The 25495-nt window shown below is 37.5% G+C and overlaps 1 protein-coding gene across 1 annotated transcript in view; it reads left to right on the plus strand.

Annotated features, from left to right (window-relative positions):
• MYPT-75D (Myosin phosphatase targeting subunit 75D) overlaps positions 1–25495 on the plus strand; it is a 107645-nt gene that overhangs the window by 4897 nt on the left and 77253 nt on the right. Inside the window, exons 2-6 of the mRNA XM_089633093.1 lie at positions 2021–2115; positions 6642–6844; positions 15517–15635; positions 16333–16462; positions 18597–18793. Of these exons, the coding sequence (XP_089489219.1) occupies positions 2036–2115; positions 6642–6844; positions 15517–15635; positions 16333–16462; positions 18597–18793 (729 nt within the window). The 5' untranslated portion in view covers positions 2021–2035. The remainder of the gene's footprint in view (positions 1–2020; positions 2116–6641; positions 6845–15516; positions 15636–16332; positions 16463–18596; positions 18794–25495) is intronic.

Raw genomic sequence — 25495 nt, forward strand, 5'->3', positions numbered from 1 at the left:
CTGATCTAAGCGTTGACTGCCTCAGACCAGTGTTTTCCGGGACGCATAGTTCAGAGATGTAGGGTGGGGCTATTTCATTGATGGATTCCAATGAACACCATCCAGCACAGTTTGTACTGGATTCTTTCAGGGCACTTGAGCCAGTGAAGGTTACGAAGGTGTTCTGAAATGTGCGAATATTTTGAAACCCCGGTTATGAGCCGTGCTGCTGCATTAAACACTGATTGAAGTTTGTCAATTTGATATTTTGGAAGGCTGGCATAAATGCCGTTGCAGTAATCGAGACGTAAGAGTTGATAAGTTGTTTTGTTGCTTCTGAAGGAAGGTTTCTTCGGACAGACTTGAGTTGTCTTAGGTGAAAAAAACCGGTGCTTACAGTCCTATTTATTTGACTCTTAAACGAAAAGTCTGAATCTAATTGGACATGTTATTACAAATATTACCGAAAATTGGTTCAATCAACCTGTTGACGATATGTTTCTGAATCTAGTGAAAAGTATGAACTTGAACTTGCTTGAAAATTATATGTTTTTCTGGTTTTCTTAATGTTGGGTCAGTCAAAATTATTGAGTCTTTTTCGTTGCACTAAAGGCCATTCTTGTGCGTGAGAGATGGAACGGGTAATGAACAAAAAACATGCAGTATTTCCGCGCTGCGCTGATGTTTGCTTTGCTATGAATAATTCTTTTCCCATTTGCCTTGTTTCCGTAGTGTGTTGACTTTGGACAGATAAAAACACATTGAAACTGAAGCTTATACTATCATGCTGTAAATGATGTCGCTTAATGGATTTGTTATTTAAGCAATTTTGTTTTTATTATAATCAATATTCAGAAAGACGATATTACTAATTTTTAGAAATTATCTTGATTTATATAATAACATAAAATGTTATCTTTAAGTTCAAATGCATGTTAAAATTTTTTAATAAATTTGATTTATATCTATAATGCAATAACTCTAATCGTTTACTTTGATAATGGATACTGCAAGGCTGTCCGAAAGGGCTGTTTGCCAGGGGATGAAAGAGGTAGTTTAAGCTTAAAATCAAGACTAACTGTGGAATTATGATAAATTCAAATAGGATACCTATTTTTTTACTGTCCTGCCATACTTTCAAATTATTAATTTGACTTGCTTTTTAAAAAGTGCTGATTTAGTGTATCAAAAATCATAAATTAAATTTAACCAACTAGATGATTTCTTATCCACTTCCATAGCAAAAAAGCTGTTATAAAAAATGGCAAAAAAAGATATCCATTTAAAGTTTATTATTTACTGACAAAGGTTAAACAATATATTTTTTCTAATAATAAGTGGCACAATTGTATATTGCCATTTTTGTAAAAATATACCTCAAGGGCGCTTTATTGTGAATATAATAAAATATAAAACTTATTAGTACAAAAAAAAAAGATAAAAGCCTTTTTTTCTTTTTTTGGTGTGAATTTCGCAAAACAGCCCCAGAGTCTATGGCATCCCTCTGATTGGGGGTATTTTGTAAGTCTGAAAGGAGGGAGGGGGAAGACTTGGAAAGTATCTTGCTATTCGGATCTGATCAAACACAGCTAAAGCCATTCCAAGAAACGTTTCGATTCCGCTCTAATGTTGTTTACTCACTCTATGGGGGTTAATACAATTAAAAATACTGTAAACCCGTCTCAACCCATCCTGACTCCACCTAACCTGACCAGATCCATCCTGACTAATCTCCATCCCGACCTGACCCGACCCACACAATACAACCCAACCTAAATCATCCCAACCAAATGTACTCAAAATAGGCTTACAATATCGCTGTTACTCTAGTGCGATGAGATATGTGTGTTAACGCTTTTGATCGAACGGATGAATGGATTTGAATTATTACATATTTTAAAATTGTTGAGTATTAATATGTATATGTTCCTTTTTTCAAAGCTTCATTTTTAAAACAATGCGGTATCTCCCTGTTTTCTTATCGTATGTAGTGTTTGAATTTATTTATTCAGGAATTATATTCATATTTCTTTACTTTCAGCTGTAAATATTAAAAATGGAGCATTCAGATCTGGTCGCCGAGATGACTCAGGTGGAGCATCTCACCACGCAAGAGAGGCTGCATCTCGCTAGAAGGTAAGTGTCCTATAATATGGAGCATTCAGATCTGGTCGCTGAGATGACTCAGGTGGAGCATCTCACCACGCAAGAGAGGCTGCATCTCGCTAGAACGTAAGTGTCCTATAATATATTATTAAGAGGATAAATCGTCAAAAAAAAAAATTATATACATATATCTTATTTTTATTTCACTGTGTCATTTTTATGTTTTATTGCTACTCATTTTACTTTACAACACAATATATCAGCGCTTTCAATTTATACTTAAATTACAGTAATCTCTTAGTGAAACTCCTCTAGGTTGTTATGTATCAAAAATTAATGCATATAATCTGGGGGCTTTTATGATAGAGTTCTCTTTGTAGAAAGCTTGTTAACTCACATATATTCTGTCAGAAAGTCGGAGTATTCCGGCTTTGCAATAAAATCCAAATAAATGGAATATTTCTGAAAAGTAAAAACTGTTTTTGAAAGGTGATGAAATAAGCTTTTAAATTTTATTATTAGAAATAAACACATTTTTTTAAAGTATTTAAATATTGATGGCAAATATAAAAAAAAATGGTTCGCTATCGTTTTTTTGTCTGTTTTATTCACTGAACAGATGATCCGATAGAATCATGTTGTGGGGTGTCTCTGTGCCTGAACTAAGGTCAATTTTATCTTTCTTTGGGTGAAATTTATCAAATCTTTTCAAATATTAAAATTTAATTGGCCGTCTGAGTTCTATGAGTGGAAGGATCTTATGTAAATTGAGTATGCAATTTTCATTTCAAATCTAGGAATTATCTATTTATTGACCTTATTACTTTGTTCATGAAACTATCCATCTTTAGATATGATTTCATTATATTATCATGATTAGTTTTTGGGTTATTATGCTCCATTTCGCTTCCTCCTTGAAGTATGCGTTTATGTATGTAGTAATGATACCGTTTTGCGTGTGTGCCAATCCTCATATGGCCGGTATTTAAGTGTAATAATTTTTAGTGAAATAAATGTGGTTTTCGGAGTTTAGTTATGGTGTAACCGTCAAGTACCTGATACCAAGAGCTGTCTGTCTTAATTACCATGTAAAAATGAAATATTTATGAAGCGCGAAATTCTCTTGAACGATGAGCTCTGGCACAATAAAATTTGCACAATGTTTTCTGTCTAGAATTTCTAGGTTACCACAACTGTTTTCACGTACAACACTATTACCATCTTGAGCTATGCATCTTTAAAATATTCATTACTGTTAAAAATATGTTTGATATTTTAAAATTCTTCAATAAGAAGAAATAATGCTGATACTCGGTGGAAGTCTGGTAGTTACAACAAGTATACATATTTATGTCTGTATTCATGTTTTTAATTAGTTTTTGTCATTAACTAGGAGTAGTAGGAGGGTTTTATAATTTATTTAATAAGTGGCCTTCACAACTCACTTACCTCATTATACTTATACATAAGTACTTATAAAATTTTGCCAAGTATTATTATTATTATTTACATGTTTTTGTCGCCAAAATTTGGGTTTATTGATCAGATTACTAACCAACTAATTAGTCATCACGTCTTTTCTCCCACCCAAGGTAGGCAGAGAGGATGGACAGCCAAACAACTCGGTCTTTGCACATATTCCTTATTACATTCATACACCATCTCACACGTACCCTTCTGTTATTGTGACTATTGATGTGGCCCGACTTAAGTATTTGGCTCGTTTGATCGTGCCTTGTCTTCCCTCGGATGTCCCCAACTTCTTCTAACATTCACATCTGCGTCGTATATTCTTCTTACATTCCTTTTTTCATTTGTTTGCTCTACATGAATAAACCATCTAAGAGTCCTTTCTTGGGATGAGTTGTTACAGAATTTGAAAAATTCATCATTTTTCATAGTTAATATTCAAGTTCTGTTATTATCCAAGTACTGTAAAAAAACTAGCCCATGATGAAACAATTACAGAACTATTCTGTGAAACAACCCGTCCTTAATCTTACTTATCATTTGTACACATTCAGTCTACTTTCATCATACCTCTGTCGCTTCCATGTCTCACTGCCATAAATCAGGGTAGCTTCCAGTACTGCATTGTGGACTGTTAGCTTCGCCTTTTTGGACACTTCTTTGCTTGCCTTAACCGTAATGTTCTAAATAACATTAATTTGTAATTCCCTCTGTTATAGATGAGTCTTTTGAAAATCACATTAGCGTCTAGCCTATAATTCAATTAGTAACTTTAATATTAGTATAATCTCATAATACATGTATTATGAAGCAGTGCGTGACTTCGCTTTGCATTTTGTTTGAAGGAGGAATTCCTTAGTGATTGATACAAGTAGACTGTGTTCAATGTATTTCCCAAAGGTCAAGATTCATCGCCTGTGACGCTCTTGGCACACAGTGTATAGGATTTAAGATTATCATCTCTAATTTGGTAGACTCTACTACTATCTTCACTCTTTCATTAACAATCCCATTTAAACCTAAACATAATTAAGAAACATTTTACAAACTAGTATCCTTGAATCTGTTACGGGCAGTTTTGAGGGAACTTTACAATATTATTAATCGAATTGCTTGTAGAAACTTAAAACTGGCAATTGAATCAACACCTCATGATAGATTAACTGATGGCTAGTCCTGCTGGAAGCTCTTCCAGCAGGACGAGTTTTTTGTTTTGAAATGTAAATGAAAATATTTTCTGGTCCTTCCAGCAGTAATGTGATGTTGAGTGTGCCCGCTGTATCGAAACATGTTGCCCTCATTTATACTCGAGTGTAATCGCTTAACTCTATCTGAAAGTCTGTCTAGGGAACGGTTTTCTAAGCAGTATGAATATTCTTTATTTTCATTCAAATTTGAACCTTATACTTAAATTTGAAGGATAACAGAGCCGTTAATCATTCATTTATTGTGCAACCTATAACTTAGAATTAATAATTAACAACTAACTATAAATGAATTATACATGAAGTGTGAAAAAAACCTTAAAGATTATGACTTCAATCACAACCTCATCAATCAACATTGGTTATGTGATAAAAACTTAAAAAATAGAATAGATTAATAGTGATATTTGGCTGATTTATATAGTGATGTTGAAAAATGAAAAATCGCCTCAAGGACATGTTTTATTAGTTAACAATTTAATGGGGATACTCAATAGGGTGGTTGGCATTGATCATAAATCACCTCAAGGGCATGTTTTATTAGTTAACAATTTAATGGGGATACTCAATAGGGTGGTTGGCATTGATCATAAATCACCTCAAGGGCATGTTTTATTAGTTAACAATTTAATGGGTATACTCAATTGGATGGTTGGCATTGATCATAAATCACCTCAAGGGCATGTTTTATTAGTTAACAATTTAATGGGGATACTCAATAGGGTGGTTGGCATTGATCATAAATCGTCAATTTCTTCAGAAGTATGTTGTGTGTGATTAAAAAGAGCATTGGAAATAAAACTTATAAAATAAAACTCCTTTCAAATGAAATTCATTAACCCCACTCAGGAAGCCCTGAGGAAAATAATTTCCCTCAGGGGCTACATCATCTTTTGAGATTATTTGTGTAGGGTCTTTTTTAAGGATAGGAAGTTCTGGGAATGTAAAAGGTATGAGGGTTGGGTAGGAATCTGTGGATCAGTGTGTCCAGGAATGACATGTGTGGCATGAATATATCCCTCTCACTGCGTCTCATGGCGATAGGTCGAGAGGTCAAAGGGTCTCCCCAAACCAGCATCTCCAGATCTGGCAAGCCACGCTGCTGATGGGCAGCCACACCTCATCAGATGAACCCTGGCACCCCTGCTAAATCACCAAACTTAGTGAACCACTTGTGGTGACCTATGGCAGAGGTGTTGGTTATGCAATGAATGGTCCCCAGAGCGGCGGTACCCAAACCCGGCTCCCAAATAGTAAAATACAATGAATAAAGCATTTGTCAATGGCTTCACCCTTTGTTGTCCATTGTGCCATCTTCCGTGTTTTACTGTATACACTTGACAAGTATTAGTAGCCAGTCTCGTTAATAAAGTACTCCGTGGATGTCATTGGGTATTTGGGAATGTCTCCTCCATTGGGAAGTTGCACAACACGAATTCACATCAAGGCAGCAAATCAGCTTCATGGACGAATGACTGTTTCTTCTCACTCGGGTATTGTTGCTTTCCTCTCCGGGGACCTACATTTTTTATCTGAACTAAAATGAAGTTAGTTCCAACACGCATGATTCACGCCCAAAAAGGTTCAATAATTATTCATCATAAGTGAATTTTAACATATTTCCCCGAATTCTGTTTCCACATTTGAAGCTTAAAAATAATTTATAGTTTGAAGAGTGCTTCAACAATTTTTTTTTCTTTTCGTAGGTTTCGAGAATATCTGGTGCGGATTGTCCTCAGTGTCGCTCCCATGAAGAACCGCCACTCTATCTATATTGAGTAGTTGCCTGGTTCATTCGGGATTCGCACGGTTTATGAATTGTTTCATTTGTCTCATCTTTTGTCACGGCTATGTATAACTAATGCTGTTGTTGTTGTGCAGACGGCGTATCCAGCAGCTGAAGCTGTGGGCGCAGCGGGAGCGCGAGTGGCTGCGCTCCCGCTCCTCGCAGCGCAAGGACAAGGAGAAGGGCAGCGGGGCCCCGGCGAACCCTGCCGCCCCTGTCCCCCCCGCCAAGAGGAACATCTTCTTCTCTAACAGCGTCATGCTGCTAGAGGCCGCCGCCAGGAACGACATTGAAGAAGGTACCGTATCCAACAATATCAATATGTACATTTTTGTTAAATAAAAGTCAAACATTTGCATGTTACGAATAACCTAACAATATTATTTGAATTCATTCCTACTGCTATCATTATGAACGGAAAATATTGTTTGGACCACTCGACTTTATGATTCATTTTTGAGGTTATAAACCATGTTGCTCTTCCTCTTCTGTAGCCAAGTTTTCTGACAGGCTTGCAGTATTGTAAAAGTGTTTTTTCCAGCTTTGAGTTTTTTTTCTTAGTTTTTATAACATTCTATGTAATAAATTACCAAAGTAGGGCAGGATAGGAATTCCTTACAAAAATACGAGGTAGGAGTGTTAATAATAATAAATCATTCAATTTAATACCATTAGTACTTTAATGTGAGTAATAATAATGCTGTAGTTCTCTTTTTGTAAAGTACCACTTCAAGGGCATTCACACAAATACAATGTACACGAGTCTAGTCACGATGCTCAGCTATTATTAGCTATTGATTCTGTGAACGAATAATGAAGAATGTCAGAAGGCCAAAATAAATTAAGTAAAAAGGGTATAGAATTGTAAGAATGTTTCTGGCCATACATATCTGGTTCCTAAAGATAGCTTGGATCATTTATAATAATTAAACTTAATATTGTTTTTATTAAGTTCTGCAAGTTTTTTTTTGTTTGGCAGGTTGATTCGCTATTCATATCCATTGGCATTTTTTTTATTTATTTTTTATTGGAGAAAACACAGATACAGATAGTATAAAAACATTCATTGGAGAATTCGCCTGCATCCTAACTATTTCTCAGAGATTGACATCATTAAACATTGTAGGTACAAGATAATTTTATTTTATTTTATTGATTTATTGTGAAAAACAGTATATTCCATTTACATTTCACAAATAACAGTTTATAAATTACAGTTTATAAGAAGTCAGTACATACATTTATTTGCATGGGTAAATTTATCAATACTATCTGATTAACCAGATTTGTTAAATAGTATGCTTATTGCCGTCTTAAATTCTCTTTGGTTCAAATTGAAAATGTCAATCACAGAAGAAATGTGATTTAACAAAGTAGTTATTCTCCCCAAAGGCATGATCATTGGTAGGTTGGTCCCGCCCCTCGGAAAAATAAATAATCTGTGCTGTCTAGCTCTGATGAAATTATCAGGGACATAAAAATAAATTCGTTCCAGAATATCTGGATTGCAAATGTGCCCATTTAGCAGCTTGTGCGCCACTAACACCATTGCAATATTTCTCCTAACGTCTAGACGTTCTATCCCCAGCATTCCGGCAAGAAAATCAGAGGGATACAATAAAGGGTAATATCCGAACTCTCGCATGTAGAGGTATCGCATAAACTTTTTTTGCACCTTTTCTACATCATTTGAGTAAAGGGCATCTTCGGGTCCCCATATTATCGATTCACTCTCAAGAATGCTGCGAACCAGAGTAAAATAAAGCATTTTTATGACTGTCGTATTCGTAAAAGATTTCGAATTACATATAACAAAACCCAGCATTCGCATTGCAGAGTTGCACACCGAATCGATATGAGTTCGAAAAGTCAGACGCGTGTCAAAAGTGATTCCTAAATCCTTCGTTATCGAAATATGTTTTAGAGAGGTGCCAGACATTTTATAATTAAAATATAAAGTACGCTTTGCCCTTGTAATGCACATAATTGAACACTTACTACTGTTAAAATGAAGTTTATTTTGATGACTCCACTCTACTATACCGTCGATATCGATTTGTAGACGAATGGAGTCTTCATTTGTCGCTATACAGGTGTATAGTTTAATGTCATCCGCAAATAATAAAAATTTTACAAATCTTATAAACATCCCTATGTCATTAATAAACAATAAAAATAATAGTGGTCCTAAATTAGACCCTTGAGGGACCCCAGAATTTGTGGCGTAGAGTTTCGATGGGAACTGCCCGTAAACAACGTATTGTTTTCTGTTAAACAAATAATTATGAAAGAACAAAAGCAGCATGTATGAGAAGCCGAAGCTTTCAAGTTTATTCAGTAATATGAGGTGATCCACTTTGTCAAAAGCTTTCGCAAAATCATTATATGAGACATCTACTTGTTCGTTATTGTCCAATATATTTGAGACGTAATCCGTAAATACCATTAAGTTGGTCGTTGTAGACCTGCCCTCTCTAAACCCATGCTGCTGGTTTATGAGAAATGGTTCTACTTTATAGTATATACGTTTTTGTATTACGAGTTCAAATAATTTGGCCGGTGCCGAAAGAATTGCCACAGGTCTGTAATTAGATACACATGATTTATCGCCGTTTTTGTGTAAGGGCGTGACTTTTGAGATTTTCCAGCGGTCGGGGAACTTACCGGAGTTAAGTGAAATATTAAAGATATGTAAAAGCGGTACCATTAACGGATCTGCATATCCCTTCAGGACAATTCTGTTAATAAAATCTGGTCCAACAGATTTTTTTGGTTTTAGTTTTTTAATTGCAGCTAGGTAATCATTTTTATTTACACTTAATTTCAACATTTTGAGCTAGTGAAGAGTAACCGCCTGGGGTGTATGAGTCAAATTCTGCACTATGTTCGCTATAGACTGACTTAAAGTAATTCGCAAATGCTTCCGGAATATCGGGCCCAGTATGAGTACTTCCGTTCCATGACACTGAGTTTAGAAACCCACCGTCTTTCCTCTTTTCGGATACAAATTTCCAGAAGGATTTCGGATCACTCTTGACGTTTTTTTCAATATTATTTATGTAATCCTTATACGCAATATTTATACTACGTTTGATTTTAGATTGTAGAATACAAAACTTTTCCCGATATCTTATCAATCCGGTGCGCCTCCAGTTTCTGTGAAGTTTGCATTTCTTTTTCAGGTCACTAATAATTTCACCATTAAACCATTTAGGGTATCTTCTTTCAAAACAAGGTACACGCTTTCTCTCAAAACACATGTCAATAAGCGAATGTTTATAGGACGTATTTATTAGTAATTTTGGGAATGGACAATTGAACCGTAAGAATTAGAGATTAGCAAATGATCCTTTTTTTTTTTTTAATGAAAGACAAACATTCCCGTGATACGAATAACCTGACAATATTTGAAAATCTCCTACTACCACCACAGTAAGTGGAAAATGTTGCTTATGTTTTGACTTGTGAGGACTTAGCCAGCCGAGGAATTGAACACACTACGCCTGAGTGGGACCCAAACGCAATGTCAACTCAGCCACCAACCGGTCAAAAATGTAATCCATTATCTATTTTCCGCTACTTAGTATTTTCTAGAAACCTAAACAATATAATTCAGGGATTTATCAAATACTTAAATTCATTTTCACAAACGGGTAATAACGAATGGTAGTTAACTTAAATAGTATTCACGTCATTATAAAACAATTAAGGCTGTAACGGACGTTGTTGGCCACATTTTTTCAAAAATATGTTTCATTTATAAAATGTGCCAACTCCACGCCACTGGCAAATTCCTCACTCCCCGCCACTGCTCATTTGTATCCCGTTTCGGCCAAAATTGCCCAAAAATTCTGACCCCGAAAAGCATCGATACCGTATCGCGCACGTACCCCGGCCGAGCGGTACGATGTTCAGATTTTTTTGTATACAAATTTTACTAACAAATTATAATTTACAAAATGTTACTAATACCTGTTTTAACTTTTACATCTCCTCGGCGGTAGTTAAATAAAAACTATTTGCGATATGCTACCACTGAGGAGATATTTAAAATGCCGTTTTTTAACGATTCAATGTAACCATTTTATTATAATTATTTTACATATTATTTGTCTCTACAAAAATCCAGGAACCTCGTAGCATAGTGAATCTTTCCTCTTTCGGAGCGCTATGTTACGGGGGACTTGCGAAAAATACTGCCATAAACCATTTTACAAATTTGATCGCTTCAAGATCATTTTTACAATTTTATTTTACAAACATTTCTTATTTTTTGTTGTATCTTGACAAACTAAAAATCTAGATGTCAAGATACACATTGTTATAACTGCTATGTAATAAAACTATGTAATTGTAATAATAATAATAATAATATTTGGACAATTTGTATAGCGCCGCTTTTGTGAGATATCACCTCAGGGGCGCTAAGGCGAGCTTGCAAAATCTTTGCAAACTCTCAAATTCAAGCCTTCAGCTAATCCACCGGCAAAATGAATATGCAACGTTTTAGGGTGGCTTATGTACGCGTATGTGGCGCGGGCAAAAACCCCACCCTTTTTCGGTCGACAACCAAATGTCGGCTGCGAGTCAACCTTATAGAATATAAGCAACGACATTAAAATAATTAAATCAGTTCAACTTTACCACCAAAAAACAAGTGTTTTTATTTCAACAAGTGACTCCTGCCTTCCAACTGCCTCACCTCGCCTAGTCTTCTGCTCCAAATCTTCTGGTTTTACCTCTTCAAGACCAGCCGGCCCTGCCTAGGAACACCGCCAACGCCAGAAGCGAGCAGAGACGACAGCACACACAGTGCCCAACATTCACCGAGCACCGGGTGCGGGAGGCAGATTGCAATCATTTCTACAACTATCATCATCATCGGCCGTAAAGGAGTATTCCCATCGGTTGAAGACACGGTTTGGACCCGGCGCCCAAATCTACAGTCTTGTGCGAACTCCTGTCCAGTACAAAGGCAAAGTTGAATCCTTTAAAGGATAGAAAACAAAAAAAATCATTAAGTGCCTCACACAATAATTAGTTTTCTAAGTAAATCAGTGTTTACCAAAAATATTAATAAATCACTTTAAGCAGAACACAAATAAATGTATCGTAGGGTAAATAAAATCATAAGTTTGTTAATGGCCTTGAACGACGAAACAGCTGTCACAATAATAAAACTAAAGTACTCGTAGAACTTAATATTAACGTTATTAAATTTGATTTAGGGAATGTTTCAACATCATCTTGATAGCCTATCCATAGGATGATGTATATTTCCGATTTATTTATCTACATAGTCCGAATTTACTGTTCGGTACTTTGACCTATGAATAATGGCTATATATCGAATTAGTTAGCTGAGTTTTCTACCTTTTGCGAGTATTGATTTGTTTATTTTTTAATACACGTTATCCCATGGATAAGCTATCAAGAGGTCGGTGAAACACCCCCGTACTTTAAATTAAATGGAGTTCTACGAATTAAATACAATGACAATAAATAGCTAAAGTCATTTCATCAAGTGTTCTGAATGATGATCACTCACCATGGCGATACTAAGAGTATATTTTAATTATACAGAGTCATTAACAATTTAATTGACAGCCATCATCGCCACTGTTAAATTCTATGTACTGACTAGGAACACAAGACAAAATGTAACATTCTTCTGCAATGCATGCCAACCAACTATCAGACATACTCACTAACTAATAGGCATGATCTAGGCAACAAGTTGGGGATACTATTGATATATTTACCGACACCCTTTATAGAATTAAGGGTAATCTATACCAGCACTTTGTTGAATCCTACAAATTGTAGTAGTGTTGGTATTGTAGTTTCAGTGATTTGTCTTATACATACGCAGTATTGTTCTAGTTTCTATTTTATTTAATACTACCGTTACATGTTTTCCTAATGTTGTTTCGTATTTAGTTTTTCAGTTTAATGTTATTTCATGCTTTAAAAACTTTGTGTATATTTTTCGATAACTCATTAGGTATTTTCTGTTCTTTTGATCCATGTAAAAACCCAGCTGGGCGTAAAACAAAATAAAATAAAATATATTATGTTATGATGAGAGTTTAGTAGGGAGTTTTTCAAATACTGTTAAGTTATTCATAAACCGAGAAAGTTTGTCTTTCTTTATAAAATATTAAGCTGATTCATAGCATTTATTCAATAGTAGTAGAACAATCCAAAATGTTACCATCCATTGTGGTATATCTTTATTTGCTTGATGTTAATATTTTTGTTGATTCATAGCCATTTTTCACAGATTTAATCAAATGACTTCACAGGCGGTGTCGGTTACGAATACAAATTGTAAATCTAACTATTTATTTGCTTTATCATGAAGATTATGATTGTTAACGTATTAGAATGATTATGTTTCAATGAATGGTTTATTACGTCAGTTGAAGATAGTTTTGTAGATTAAGGCAGTGGCAAAGAACCTTTTCATGTCAAGGCAATATTGAAGAAGCATGGATTAGATGCGCTTAATGTATTGTAACCTTAATACAGTGAAACTCTCTTAAGAAGTTTTCCAAGGGACCGGGGAAAAAAACTTCTTAAGTGGGAAAACTTCTTAAGTGGGATTCAATTTTAGCCATTTAATAACTCGAGTCCGGGGCATACGTCACTCCTATGTCTACCTACGTTAAATTGTCGTGAAAACAAGCTCATATGATCCAAGCGGTCAAAAAAAATATATATATATACATCTTCTAGTTATCATGCGTTTCAATCTACATTTTAAATTTATGCATATGTATTTCCTAACCTTCAAACTTACTTTACGACAAATGTCAGATGAAACATGATGCACGGCAATTTTTGATGTTTGAATGAAAAAAACGTAATTATAATGCATATTTTACCATCTCCCCCGCCATATAATCATATTGATATGTATTTAAAGGTGAAATATTCCGTATTGACTGTGATCCGATAGATTATCAAAAGTTTTTCGTGTTTTACAAATTCGATGGAATAAAAATTTTATACAATAATATTACGAAACATCTCTATGTTCATTATCAAAGGGAAGATTATTGAAGGAGGCGTCAAATGTATGCAAATGTAGATCTAGCCCACGTTGTCATTAAGGTTGAGTTTAATATAATCTTTCATGTTATTTCGGCCTTAAAGACGCTTGCATATTTGTTACATAATTCCGCATTGTTTATTCGTTCCATTGCTATTTTACCTAGTTAGGGGATTAGGAGACGGGGTATTTGGTTTATTTATTGGTTACGGCAGGTTACGGCTTACGGCCCGGCGGCCGACAAAGGGTTTTATGGTCTCAGGTACTAGGTATGGGTTTCAGTCAACGTCTTTCAATTTATGACTTGGAAAAAGGTTCATTTTAGATATTTTGCGACACAATATTTCGTTTGTGTTGATTTTATCGCCGGATTTCTAAAACCTCTTAAGCGGGAAGCAGTTTTAGCTCTAAAACTTCTTATGTGGGAAAAAATCGTGTTTTTTGTATGGAATTTTCAAGGGACCAAAAATCAAAACTTCTTAAGCGTGAAAACTTCTTAAGTGGGAACTTCTTAAGCGAGTTTTACTGTAGTAGTAAATTTAAAAATGTGATATATTTTTGTACACTTGCACCTAAACTACAAGGAGCTTATCCTGATGAAACTTGGGTACAAACAAAATCAGATATGTGTCAAAAATTGTATTTCCGCTTTGCAGTAAAATTAAATAATTTTCAATGTATCCAAAAACTAAAACCTGTTTTTGAAAGGTGATGAAACACGCTTTCAAATTTTATTATTAGAAGTAAACCTGTAATTTTTTAAATATTTTCATTGACAAATGATGTTTTTTCGTCTAAACATTGAACTAAAATTAATGATGGCGAAAAACACACATTTTACTAGACTAATACATCATAAACATTATTACAATCTCTTTTTTTTCTTTTCATTTTATATAAAAATATTTTATAAAAAATTTGCAAGGTTTCATAAATTTTTTGAATTTGCAGTCAGAACCTTGGTTTCATAGAGGTATTTGTTTTAATTATTCTGTGTTTAACTTCTAGATTTGAATATTAAGTGTGGAGTTTTCTCTTTCTGACACCGTTTAGATCATTTTTCTAACCATGATAATAAGGAAGACATAAGGATTTCTGAGCTGTTCCCAAAAGCTAACAAATTAGCCTGAGGGATTATGTAATAAACACATTTTCAAAATATGTCTTTTCTACTGTATTTCTGAGAGCGTTTTTCAAAATTGTGTTTCTAAGTCACATTATGTATTAGCCATTAATTCAGAATTTAAGATTTTCAAACAAAACAGAAATTACATTTTGGATTGGAGAAACCAAACCAAAGTTGCATTGAGTGGAGCGTGGAAGTGGCATGGGCGCGTCCCTTTCTGTGATTTGTTAATAAATTAACAGGCAACTTACACTGTAGTACATATCACTATTTTAGTCTTCGAAAATGAAATCTGCATATGAATAAGGTAGTCCTTTTTACAGTGGCGCGGGAATTCCTTGTTGCGTAATAACTGTGATAAATGTTTTGCCGGTCTCCAAAATCAAATATTTTTTTACAATATTTAGTTTGACACTTTTTTTTATAATTTACTCACCGCGGTTAACGAACACGGTGATTGCTTGATAATCCGGTTAGAAATGAACATTCAGACCCTGCACAGAAAAGTCCCACAATGAACTGTGTTGCGAACCGTTTCCTTACTTTAGTGATCTTTTTCTGGGCAGGGTCTGGTTATTTCGATGTGCACTGGCGGTCAATGTACGAATGATAGTACAATGTAGTTTATTCAAGACATGCTCGAACCTTTCCTGTGTCAAAAAGATTGTAACGTGGTTTGCCTCCAGCTCGTCGAATGAAATGCATTAGGACATGTCTATGTCATTCGGATGTCAGTGGTTTATATGTAATTGTATGAAGAAGATATTGGAATTTTGTTGTCTGTTTCCAGTGAGAAGACTTCTGTCTCGGGGCGTGACTCCGGACGCTACCAACGAGGATGGTTTGACAGCCCTGCACCAGTGCTGCATAGATAACAACGAAGAAATGTTACAACTTCTACTAGATAAGGTAGCCACTAATCATATGCAGGTGTTTTATTAATGTAGTGTATCCACACATTTTTTAAATCTCCACACAAATTTGAATTTGAAATCTTTATTATTTATTTTGAATTAATTCAAAGATTCATCTTTTTATATCAACTACACGTATGTCATGCTGTGTGAAAGGTCTTTTTAAGGAAAATAAATAGTGAACCTGTATCTTGAAGAGACCGGTGATTTAAAATAGAGGAAATAGGGAAGCCGCAATTCGACAGTCAAGCTGTTGCAAAATGAGTTTTAAAAAAACTACTCATTCTCATGTGGCAAATTTCAAATGTCGTGCACACATTTTGCACTGGTACCAAAGGGAACAATGATGCTAGTTCTAGGAAGCACTTTACATTGAAATACCAGCAGAAAAAGCACAACATTTCTATCTGACATCTGTCTGTTAAGATTGGGAATCTATAGAATGAGGTACATTTTCCGCAGTCAAGAATTTTCAGGTATTTTGGAGCTGCAGACTAGAGTTGACTTTGACAGCCACCTGAGTTCCACCTGACATGGCAATGTAATGCGATAATGAATTCTAAATTAACTTTCCATGGAGACCATTATCGCATGACATTGCTGCACCAGATGGCACCCTTGTTATTATAAAATTATAATCTTGATGTTTGATAATAGTTTAAATGAATGATTAATTGGTTTGATTGGTAAAGGGGGCCAACGTGAATGCCCAGGACTCGGAACGGTGGACCCCGCTCCATGCGGCCGCCACCTGCGGGCACCTTCAACTGGTGCGGGTGCTCATCCAGCGGGGGGCCAACCTGCTGGCTGTTAATGCTGATGGTGAGTGATCACTGGATAGTGTGTGTGTGTTCTAACTGCCAAAAGTACAATGACCTAAATTATTGCGATCCCTACCAGTCAGTGGCGGCTCGTGACTTTTGGGTGTGCTAGAGTGCTACATACAAAAAATCGAATTTTCGAAAAAAAATGTTTTCAGCTACAAAAACATCAATATTGCCATTTTTGTAATATTAGCACTCTAGTACACTCAAACGTTACAAGCCGCCACTGATCCCTCAATAGATTAAGAATTTCATATCTTGATTTATAGATTTTTTAGATACTAGGTTACTATTTTATCAATACCGAAAATGTTATTTGCCTTGGATGGTATGCAGCATTTTGTTTTAGTTACATTCCAAAACATGTATTTTTTTCCAGTTTTAGTTAAATTCCAAAAATTGTATTTTTTCCAGTTTTAGTTGAATTCCAAAAAAAAATGTATTTTTTCATATATTAGTTAAATTCCAGAACATGTATTTTTTTTATAAACTTTGGCATTTACGTTGGAAATCACAAAAATCGAAATACACAGGTTTTGGTTGTCAAAGTGTGGATAATGTCTTTTTCATAAAATCCATACTAAATAATTTTATAAAGGTGCAGGAGAAAACTTTGTTATATACAGGGTGTATCGGCACTAACCCGACAAACTTTAACCAACTATTCCTTAGCACATTTGGAGTAAAAAATGTTATGGGCACTTTGCTGTCCGGTAGCATTTTTTTTTCAATTAAAAACAAAAAAAATTAAAATTTCCACACTACATCACTGTTATTGGCACTGCGTTTCGTGTTCAACAGCTGTTATAAGCAAGTATGTCATAAAGCGTCTTCGCTCTTTCGCACACACTAAATAATAATAGTTAAAAATGAGACGAATGGTGCCGTGCCATTTCGTTGTGATTCTAAAAGTGCGCCAATATAGGTACACACGTGCATTATTCAACGGAATTCGAATAAAATATTTGCCAGATGGGTTTTCAAACTTTGACAAAGGATAAAACAGTGGTGACATGTGGTGAAAATATGAATAATAATTTTTTTATTAAAAAAAAACGTTACCGGACAGCAAAGTGCACATAAGATTTTTTACTCCAAATATGCTAAGGAATAGCTGGTTAAAGTTTGTCTGGTACGTGCCGATACACCCTGTATAAACATGAAAATGTTAGAAACACTATTTTTCGAGCGTGTCTGTGTGCCCAAAGTAAGTTTTAGTTATGTGAAAATCGCACAATAGTCCCAACTGCTCCCAACCATCGGAGCCAGTGAGACAAATGGTATCCCCAACTGAGATATGTTGTACGGCTGAAGATAGTGGGGAGGGGAAGAAGATGGAGAGGTACCTAGCTATTCTGATCTGTTCACCGAACACAGATAAAATGAATAATTTGTGAAATACCACCAGAGATGTGCAAAATGGGTACCCAAAACCATTTGAAATGCAAAATGGAAATGGGTCAAAACTTTTCCATTTGAAAATGCAAAATGGTTTTTAGAAAAGCATTTCAAATGCAAAATGCAAAATACCTATTTTCAAAATGCATTGAAAAATGCAAAATGGTTTCTCAGGTCAAACAATCAAAATAATTATAGAATTTTTAAACAATTTTGTCATTTAATAGTGGACATCAATGTAGAACAAACATATTAAATGATGGTAAATCCAAAAAATTTGCACGGGACGAATGTTGCCAACGTAAAAACATAGAAACTGCTATCTAACATTTAATATTACAGCGTCATGGCTCCATGTTCAGTATTTGAAGCAGTATTTTTTGTAATGGTATCACTCAATTGCCAGGGCTCCTACTAAGGAGCAACTTGACAAATGGAAATTATCTTTCATAGCGAGGTTGAGGACCGACTGATATTTGGGGCTTATGAAAAAAAGATGAGTGGAGATAGTAGGAAGAATGTTGCAAAAAAGCATTTAAAATGGAAAATGCATTGCGAAAAGCATTTAAAATGCAAAATGCAAAATGGTTTTTAGAAAAGCATTTAAAATGCAAAATGGAAAATACCCATTTTGCATTTTGCATTTCCATTTGAAATGGATTTATTTGAAATAAAGCACATCTCTGAATACCACAAATTATTATTTTGTTGCAAATGAATTCTTTGTCTTTCAGGCAACATGCCGTACGACATCTGTGAGGAGGAATCCACCCTGGACTGCATCGAGGGCGAGATGGCATCGCGGGGCGTGACGCAGCACCTCATCGACGCCACCCGCGCTGCCACCGAGCGCCGCATGCTGCGCGACCTGCGCCAGCTAGCGGCGGCGGGCGGCGACCTCGAGGCGCGCGACCAGCACCACGCCACGCCGGTAAAGCTAATGCGCAAAGCCATGCAATGCCTCAAGGGACTTCTGGTGGGGGGAAGGTTTACCAAAAAGATAGAGATTAAAAAACCCATATGGAAGGGGATATTGAAAATTAGGGACCTTATCTAATTGAAATACTTTTTTCTTCAGTTAACTAACTGCTTGGGAGAATAATTGGATTGATATAATATATATATGATGTAGCGATGGGTGTACCAGCTCAATATTTAATCAGAGCGGGTGTCACGGTACCAGCTCAATATTTTCCTACAACTCAATTCGTATTGAACGGGCGCCGTGGGCTCAGAGCGTAAGAACAATGAACATATGCTTGCCTGTTACGACTCGCCCGATACGCCTCTCCTAACGTGGTTCCCCTGGTATTATCCTACTCCCCGGTTCGGCTCCCCCGATACGGCTCCCAGGGTAAGCGTATGAATGATCGTAAGACTCCTGATACTGGTACGCCGCCTCGTACCATGACAAAAATAAGATGCTAGGTAGTTAGTAGGTGAAGGTACAGACTGTCAGATGCCGTTCATGTCTCTGGGTATGTAATAACAATTAATACTCGGATAATGTTAATAAAATACGACTCATCAAAAAGAGCTAGCCCAACAGTGCTGCTCGTTCATGAATGATGTTAGTGTGATGGTTTTAACTGTTTTAACTTTTAACCGAACTGTGCTGTTCGTTCATGAATGACGTGATGGTTTCAACTGTCCTGTTCGTTCATGAATGACGTGATGGTTTTAACTATATTAGGACAATATACTATACCATTGTTTAACAAATATATTAAAGAATAAATAAAAAAAAAAAAAAAAAAAAAAAAAAAAAAAACTGTGCTGCTTGTTCATGAATGACGTGATGGTTTTAACTGTGCTGCTCGTTCATGAATGACGCTAGTGTGATGGTTTTATTTAGTTAGAATTTTTTTTACATTACCTCCACATAGGAAGCCCTGAGGAAAATAAATTCCCTCAGGGCCTATGTCATCTTTGAGGGTACTGTGTGGAGGGTCTTTTTAGTAATGAATCCACAAACCCTCGCTAAGTCGCCTGACACAGCTTGCCACTTGGGGTGAGTAATGGCAGAGGTGTTGGTTATACAATGAATGGTTCCCGGGGCATTGGTGCCTATACCCGCCTCCCAAAATGAGAATGATTTCAAGGGCCAATTTTTTTTTATGCATGTACTGAATCAGTGATGCACAACTTATTTAGCAAGTTGGCCGCATTACCTTTTTTTCAAACCTTTACGTGCCATGGGTTGTGCTCACTGTGATAAACAATAAAGATTAAGCCGAAGCAAGAATGCGTTGTATCTTTTATCTATTTTTCCAGAGTTTTAGAGGCCTTGGCTCTGAAACCAGAGAAAGTAAATTCAAAACCCAAAAAGTAGCATAGCCAGAATATCAATTTATTTTGAAACTTTCAGATCTATTTTATGAGAATCTCAGATATTGGTCTTAGGTTGGGGTATGTGAAATACCCCATCATTAATTTGATTAGAACAATATGAATACATGTGATATACTTTATTGGTCAGGGTGACTCAGAGCTATTTTATGAGAATCTCAATACGTCAGTGTTTAGTAGGGCGATCTAATAATGTCTTTTATATAATATGATGTAGATATTTTATGTGATTTACCTTTCATGAATGACAGACGGACAGACAGACAGACGTACAAATCTTTTTTTGGCAGTAAAACAATTGCAGGTGCTGAGGTATTTGTTTTAACTTAAATTTCCTTACAGTTGGCAAACTTGGATAGGAAAAAATTCTAAATAACATTAACAATACATACATATTATTTAAACTCCATAAGTATGAAGACTTGATAGCTCAGTAGATAAAATAAAGAAAGATCCCATCATTCAAATTCCGCTTGCGGCAATAAACTTTTGAATGCTTATGATTTGATTATTAATATTATATTAATAATGACTGGCGATGGTGAGATTTAGATTTAATTTGATGTCTTTACAAGTGAGCTGGAAGCAATTTATTATTGTAGTTAACTCTGGAAAATATGTACAAATGTTGAATTTTCATTTTCTTTATCGCTTTTATTGCTAAAACTGCAATTTCAAAATCATTTAATTCTAGTCCAAGTGCGTCTAACTCCATTCTCGATTTTGGCATTTAGAAAAAGCAGCCCCGTCTTCCAATTAATATTGCTTATTTCTTCATCATTTAACAATGTTGGATTGATGTTTAACCAAGCATTTTTTGCTCTCACGAATAATTAATTGTTTCAACGATTGTATGGTAAACATTATGCAATAACTGAATCAATAATTTATAAGGTTTTTACGCGAATTGATGATTAATTATGTTAATAAATTCAATAGTTGCTCAAGAGTTTCTATTGGATTTTTTTACTCAATGAATACTCTATTAATGCACTATTTTATTTAAAAAAAAAAACTATTTCTTAATTTGTGCAAAATTATCGCACATAGCCAACCCTTCAGACTTTGGCATTGATAATTTGCACATTACATATAACATGGTGCATTGAATAATGCGACACCAAAGTAAAGTAAAAGGTTCCAAATTAGGCCATTTTTAGTTTCAGTTTTCAACAGTCCGTAAAAACAAAACTTTTTATTCCCTTTTTTCTTTTAGTGCTGTGAATGTACATAAATATTAAACTTTACGTACCTGAAGGTAAAAAATCGCATATGACCTAAAGGGGGGGTCACTAGTGTCTCCCATATATCGAGGAGCAGTAACGTTCAGATATTAGTTTCTACTTACCGTTTTAACCAAACATTTCTTCCTCATAAAGAATTTCCACACAGCATCCCCAAAGATGACGTAGGCCCTGAGGGAAATTATTTAGTAAAGTTGTCGAATTCCTCTTTAAAAATAACAACACTTGATTTCAAATTTAATATCTAATGGAGATAACTATTTAAGGGGGTTTAAGTAAACATAGACGAAATAGGTTTTCAGGGTGTTAGTTAGGGTTATTTTAATACTTTGTACGAGACAATATACCGTCCGTACAATAACTGTAGATACGAAGGTAGCTGGGTACACTTTTCAGCATTTTCAGTCTTGGTAGATGTTGTAGAGGTTTTGTAGTGGAGTTTAAAGCCACGATCAGAGAGGGCAGGCGTGTGCAATCTTTCGGCTTGTTGTACGTAGTCTGAGTACGAAAAAATGGCTGCGTATTTCTGCTACTGTTTTCTCCGTGCTGGGGTGATCTGACTTCTTATGGTAGTGATTGATCAGGAGACGGGTGTATGCGTTGTCACCATCCAGGATGATGGGAGTCCGGGCTACTCTCTTAGCCTTCTCTAAGGTCTGCAGGCGTGTGCCCATTGAAGAAAGGGTTCAGGGCGTTAAGGCGGCTGCTGGCGGGTAACTCTTTCTTTTCTCGTATGGTGTGTAGGTCCGAACTGAACGCGTCTTCCTGTGATCTTCTGATCCATCTGTGTTCTGCTGCCTTTATTTCCTCAGCTATTAGTGGTCCCTCTGGGGTTCTGTTGGGGCCCATCCGGCATCGTCTGGTAAAGCGGAGAACCCAGGCAGTCGAGCGGATCAGTCGGTACCACGATGAGAATCGTTCAATTGCTGGTAGAGCTTCGCCTCGTTCGGTGATGAGTCCGACGTAGAGAGGTTTGATTTCCAGAGTTAGGTCATCGGGTTTATGGGCGGATGCGCGTTCTTTGGGCCATTTTTCTTCTGAGTAGGTAAGGAAGGTTGGACCGGTGAACCATCTTCCTTCTGGTGTCAGGTCGGGTACTTCGAGGTCTCGTGTGCCGATGTCAGCGGGATTGAGCTTAGTAGGTACCCATCTCCAGTCGGGTATTCTGGTCAGCTCGTCAATCTCTCCTAGTCGGTTGGCCACAAATGTTGAGTAGGCTCGTGGGTCAGTGCGTAACCAGCATAGCACTGTTGTGGAGTCTGTCCAAAAACATGTGCGGCGGATGTTGGCTGTGCTCTCTTTCTGGATGGTTTGGGCGAGTCTTGCTGCAATGAGGCCAGCTTGCAGTTCGAGGCGGGGAATGGAGAGAGGTTTCAGTGGTGCGACTTTGCATTTACTTGCAAGGAATGTCGTCTGTATTTTCCCTTCTATGTCTTCGGTCAAGTAGGCTACGGCGCAGCAGGCTTGTTCTGATGCGTCACAGAAGAGATGTAGGGTTACGTTGCTTTGTTTGTTGTAGAGGCAACGTCTCGGGATTGAGATGCTGTTCGTGTGCAGTAAGTTCAACCAGCTTGTCCATTTCTGGGCTTGTTCGGGTGTGATGGACTCGTCCCAGCCGACGTTTGATCGCCATACTTCTTGCAAAAGCACTTTTGTTCTGATGGTCAGGCAGCCGATGAAGCCCCGAAAATCTTTGTTACTCGTTTTGTTGGTAACATAGTAGCTTCGGATGGAGTCATCTCGTGAAATGAGTATAGGAAGTGATCCGTGGAAGGGTCCCAGATTAGTCCGAGTACTCGTTCTGTTTCTGGACTCCCGTTGCTAATGGCTATGGTGGTATTGGTGCGATCTTCGTCAGGAAAGTTGGCAATAGCTGCTGGATTCTTGGATGCCCAGTTGGTCAAATGGAACCCTCTTTTCGCGAGGAGGGTACTCACATTTTGGGTGAGTTGGGCAGCTTCCTGGTGAGTGTCTACTGCATCCAAGTAGTCGTCCATGTAGAACTTGGTACATTCGTGTTGACTCGGGTTGCTGAGGTCACGCCAAGTGAGTCGACGGTAAAATTAGTTTTCATCAATTCTTCCAATCGTAAGTCTGAGGCTGTTTCGCGTTGAAGTGCCAATGTGGTGGCTGGGTGATCGTGTCCTGGGTTTGATCCGTCATGCGCGATCCATCCTAGTGCGGTGCGGGATATTATTCGTGTGCTATCATTGTTTTCTTGCACTTCTTGCTACACAATTAGGTAGGCGTTGTCCTGTCCTATTAATATCTTAGGGGTGACGGACTTTCCGTGGATTTGTTGTTGAGGAAGGTCGAGGTTGTTTATCGTGTTGGCGGTGATTTGATATATGACACCTTTGCATGCTCCTCTTATTGTCAGTCTCACTTGTTGGGATAGCTTGTCGGAGGTGCAGATCCCTTTTACACCGTGGATTCGTAGACCGTGAACTGGGCCGTATGCTCTGATTTGTGCTGCTGTATCGGTGTCGACCAGTGACACGGTTGATCCTTCGTCGAGAAGCGCAAATGTTGAACATGTGTCTTGACTTGGTGCACTGAGTATGACTGGTACGATCTTCAGAAGGACGTTCTGGTTTGTGTTCTGGCGTCACAGGTTCACGGTATTTTGAGGTGTTTGTTGGGCTCCGTGTAACAAGGTGTGATGTGGGTAATAGCACCCCTCTATGCTGCACCCTTTTGTTTCCTTGCAGTCTCGAGAATGATGTTTTTCCAAACATTTCCTGCATAAGTTGGCTGCACGAACTGTCTCCCACCGTAGGGCAATGGTTTTGGCCGCAAACTCTCGGCACTCTCTGGTGGGGTAGTCACCGCTGCACTGGACACAACTGCTCGTAGTTACTTGGTGTTTCTGGTTCATCCCGGGATAGCTGGGTGGTGTGATCGCCTTGCGTTTGAGGGTGTATGGCGTCTTTCCTGCGTTGTTGTTTTGCCCCTGGTATCCTGCATGGACTTGGTCTCGGCGTGGGCGAGGTCTCGGACGGTCTACCATCCCGCTGTTTGGTATTGCGTTAGTTATCTCCTTCATAAAGGCAGCGAGTTGGGTGATGGTGGCAGGGGCGCGCTGTCCGCGGACTTCCATCAGCCAGGCTAGTCGTAGAGTGTTTGGCAGCTTGTCGGTAATGTCGCTGTACGGTCCCGGAGAAGTCGGCCAGGTCTTCCAGAGATACGTCAGGTGTAAGGTAGGGTAGCTTTTTCACTTTTTCGAGCATAAATTTGGCTATTGCTCCAGAGTTGCCGTACCGTTGCTCAAGTACGCTGAGGATTTCGGGTAGTTGAGAGGGATCCATCAGCAGGGGCGGTCTCTCGTGCCTTGCCTTTGAGGGCGCGTTGCAGTCGGATGAGGTTCTCACTGGCGGTCATTTGGCAGGTGGAGCGGATGGCGTCTGCCATTATCGACGCTATTTGAGTCAGTGGGTCGGCGCCTTGTCGTAACCACTCTTGAGTATGTCGTGCCCTCTCATCATTTGTAGGAGGTGGTGGAAAGAGCGGAGAGTCCAGGTTCGTCAGGAATGGCTGTGGTTGATACTCCATTGTATGATGAGTTGGGTATCCTTGTCCTGATAAGGTGATGTTAGCTGCTGGGCTCGGGGGTATATTTGAAGTTGCTTCAGGTGCGGTTAAGTTGTGCATCGGTTGGGTAGTAGTTTGACGTGTTGCTGCGTTCAGGGCCGATTGTAGTTCTGCGATTTGTTTAGTATGTTCTCCTCCCGAATGCGCATTTCTCGGCGTAGCATTTGGAGGGAGTCTTCAGTTGACTCAGAAGGTGTATCGGGCTCTTGGGGGTTCTCAGTAACAGGTTCTTCTTGACCAGTGTTGATAGGCTGGGTTCGGTTCCGGCTGGTCTCGGATGATGTTGAGGCTTTGCGGCCGCTGCGAAGTGACGGCATCTCCACTTTTAGGTGAGACTGAAGACGTGTGTGTAGATCCGGCTCGAAGGACCAAAATGTACGAGACAATATACCGTCCGTACAATAACTGTAGATACGAAGGTAGCTGGGTACACTTTTCAGCGTTTTCAG

Source organism: Hesperophylax consimilis, chromosome 7 (assembly GCF_061612785.1).
Source record: "Hesperophylax consimilis isolate HC1 chromosome 7, BYU_Hcon_1.0, whole genome shotgun sequence".
Taxonomy (NCBI): Eukaryota; Metazoa; Arthropoda; class Insecta; order Trichoptera; family Limnephilidae; genus Hesperophylax; species Hesperophylax consimilis.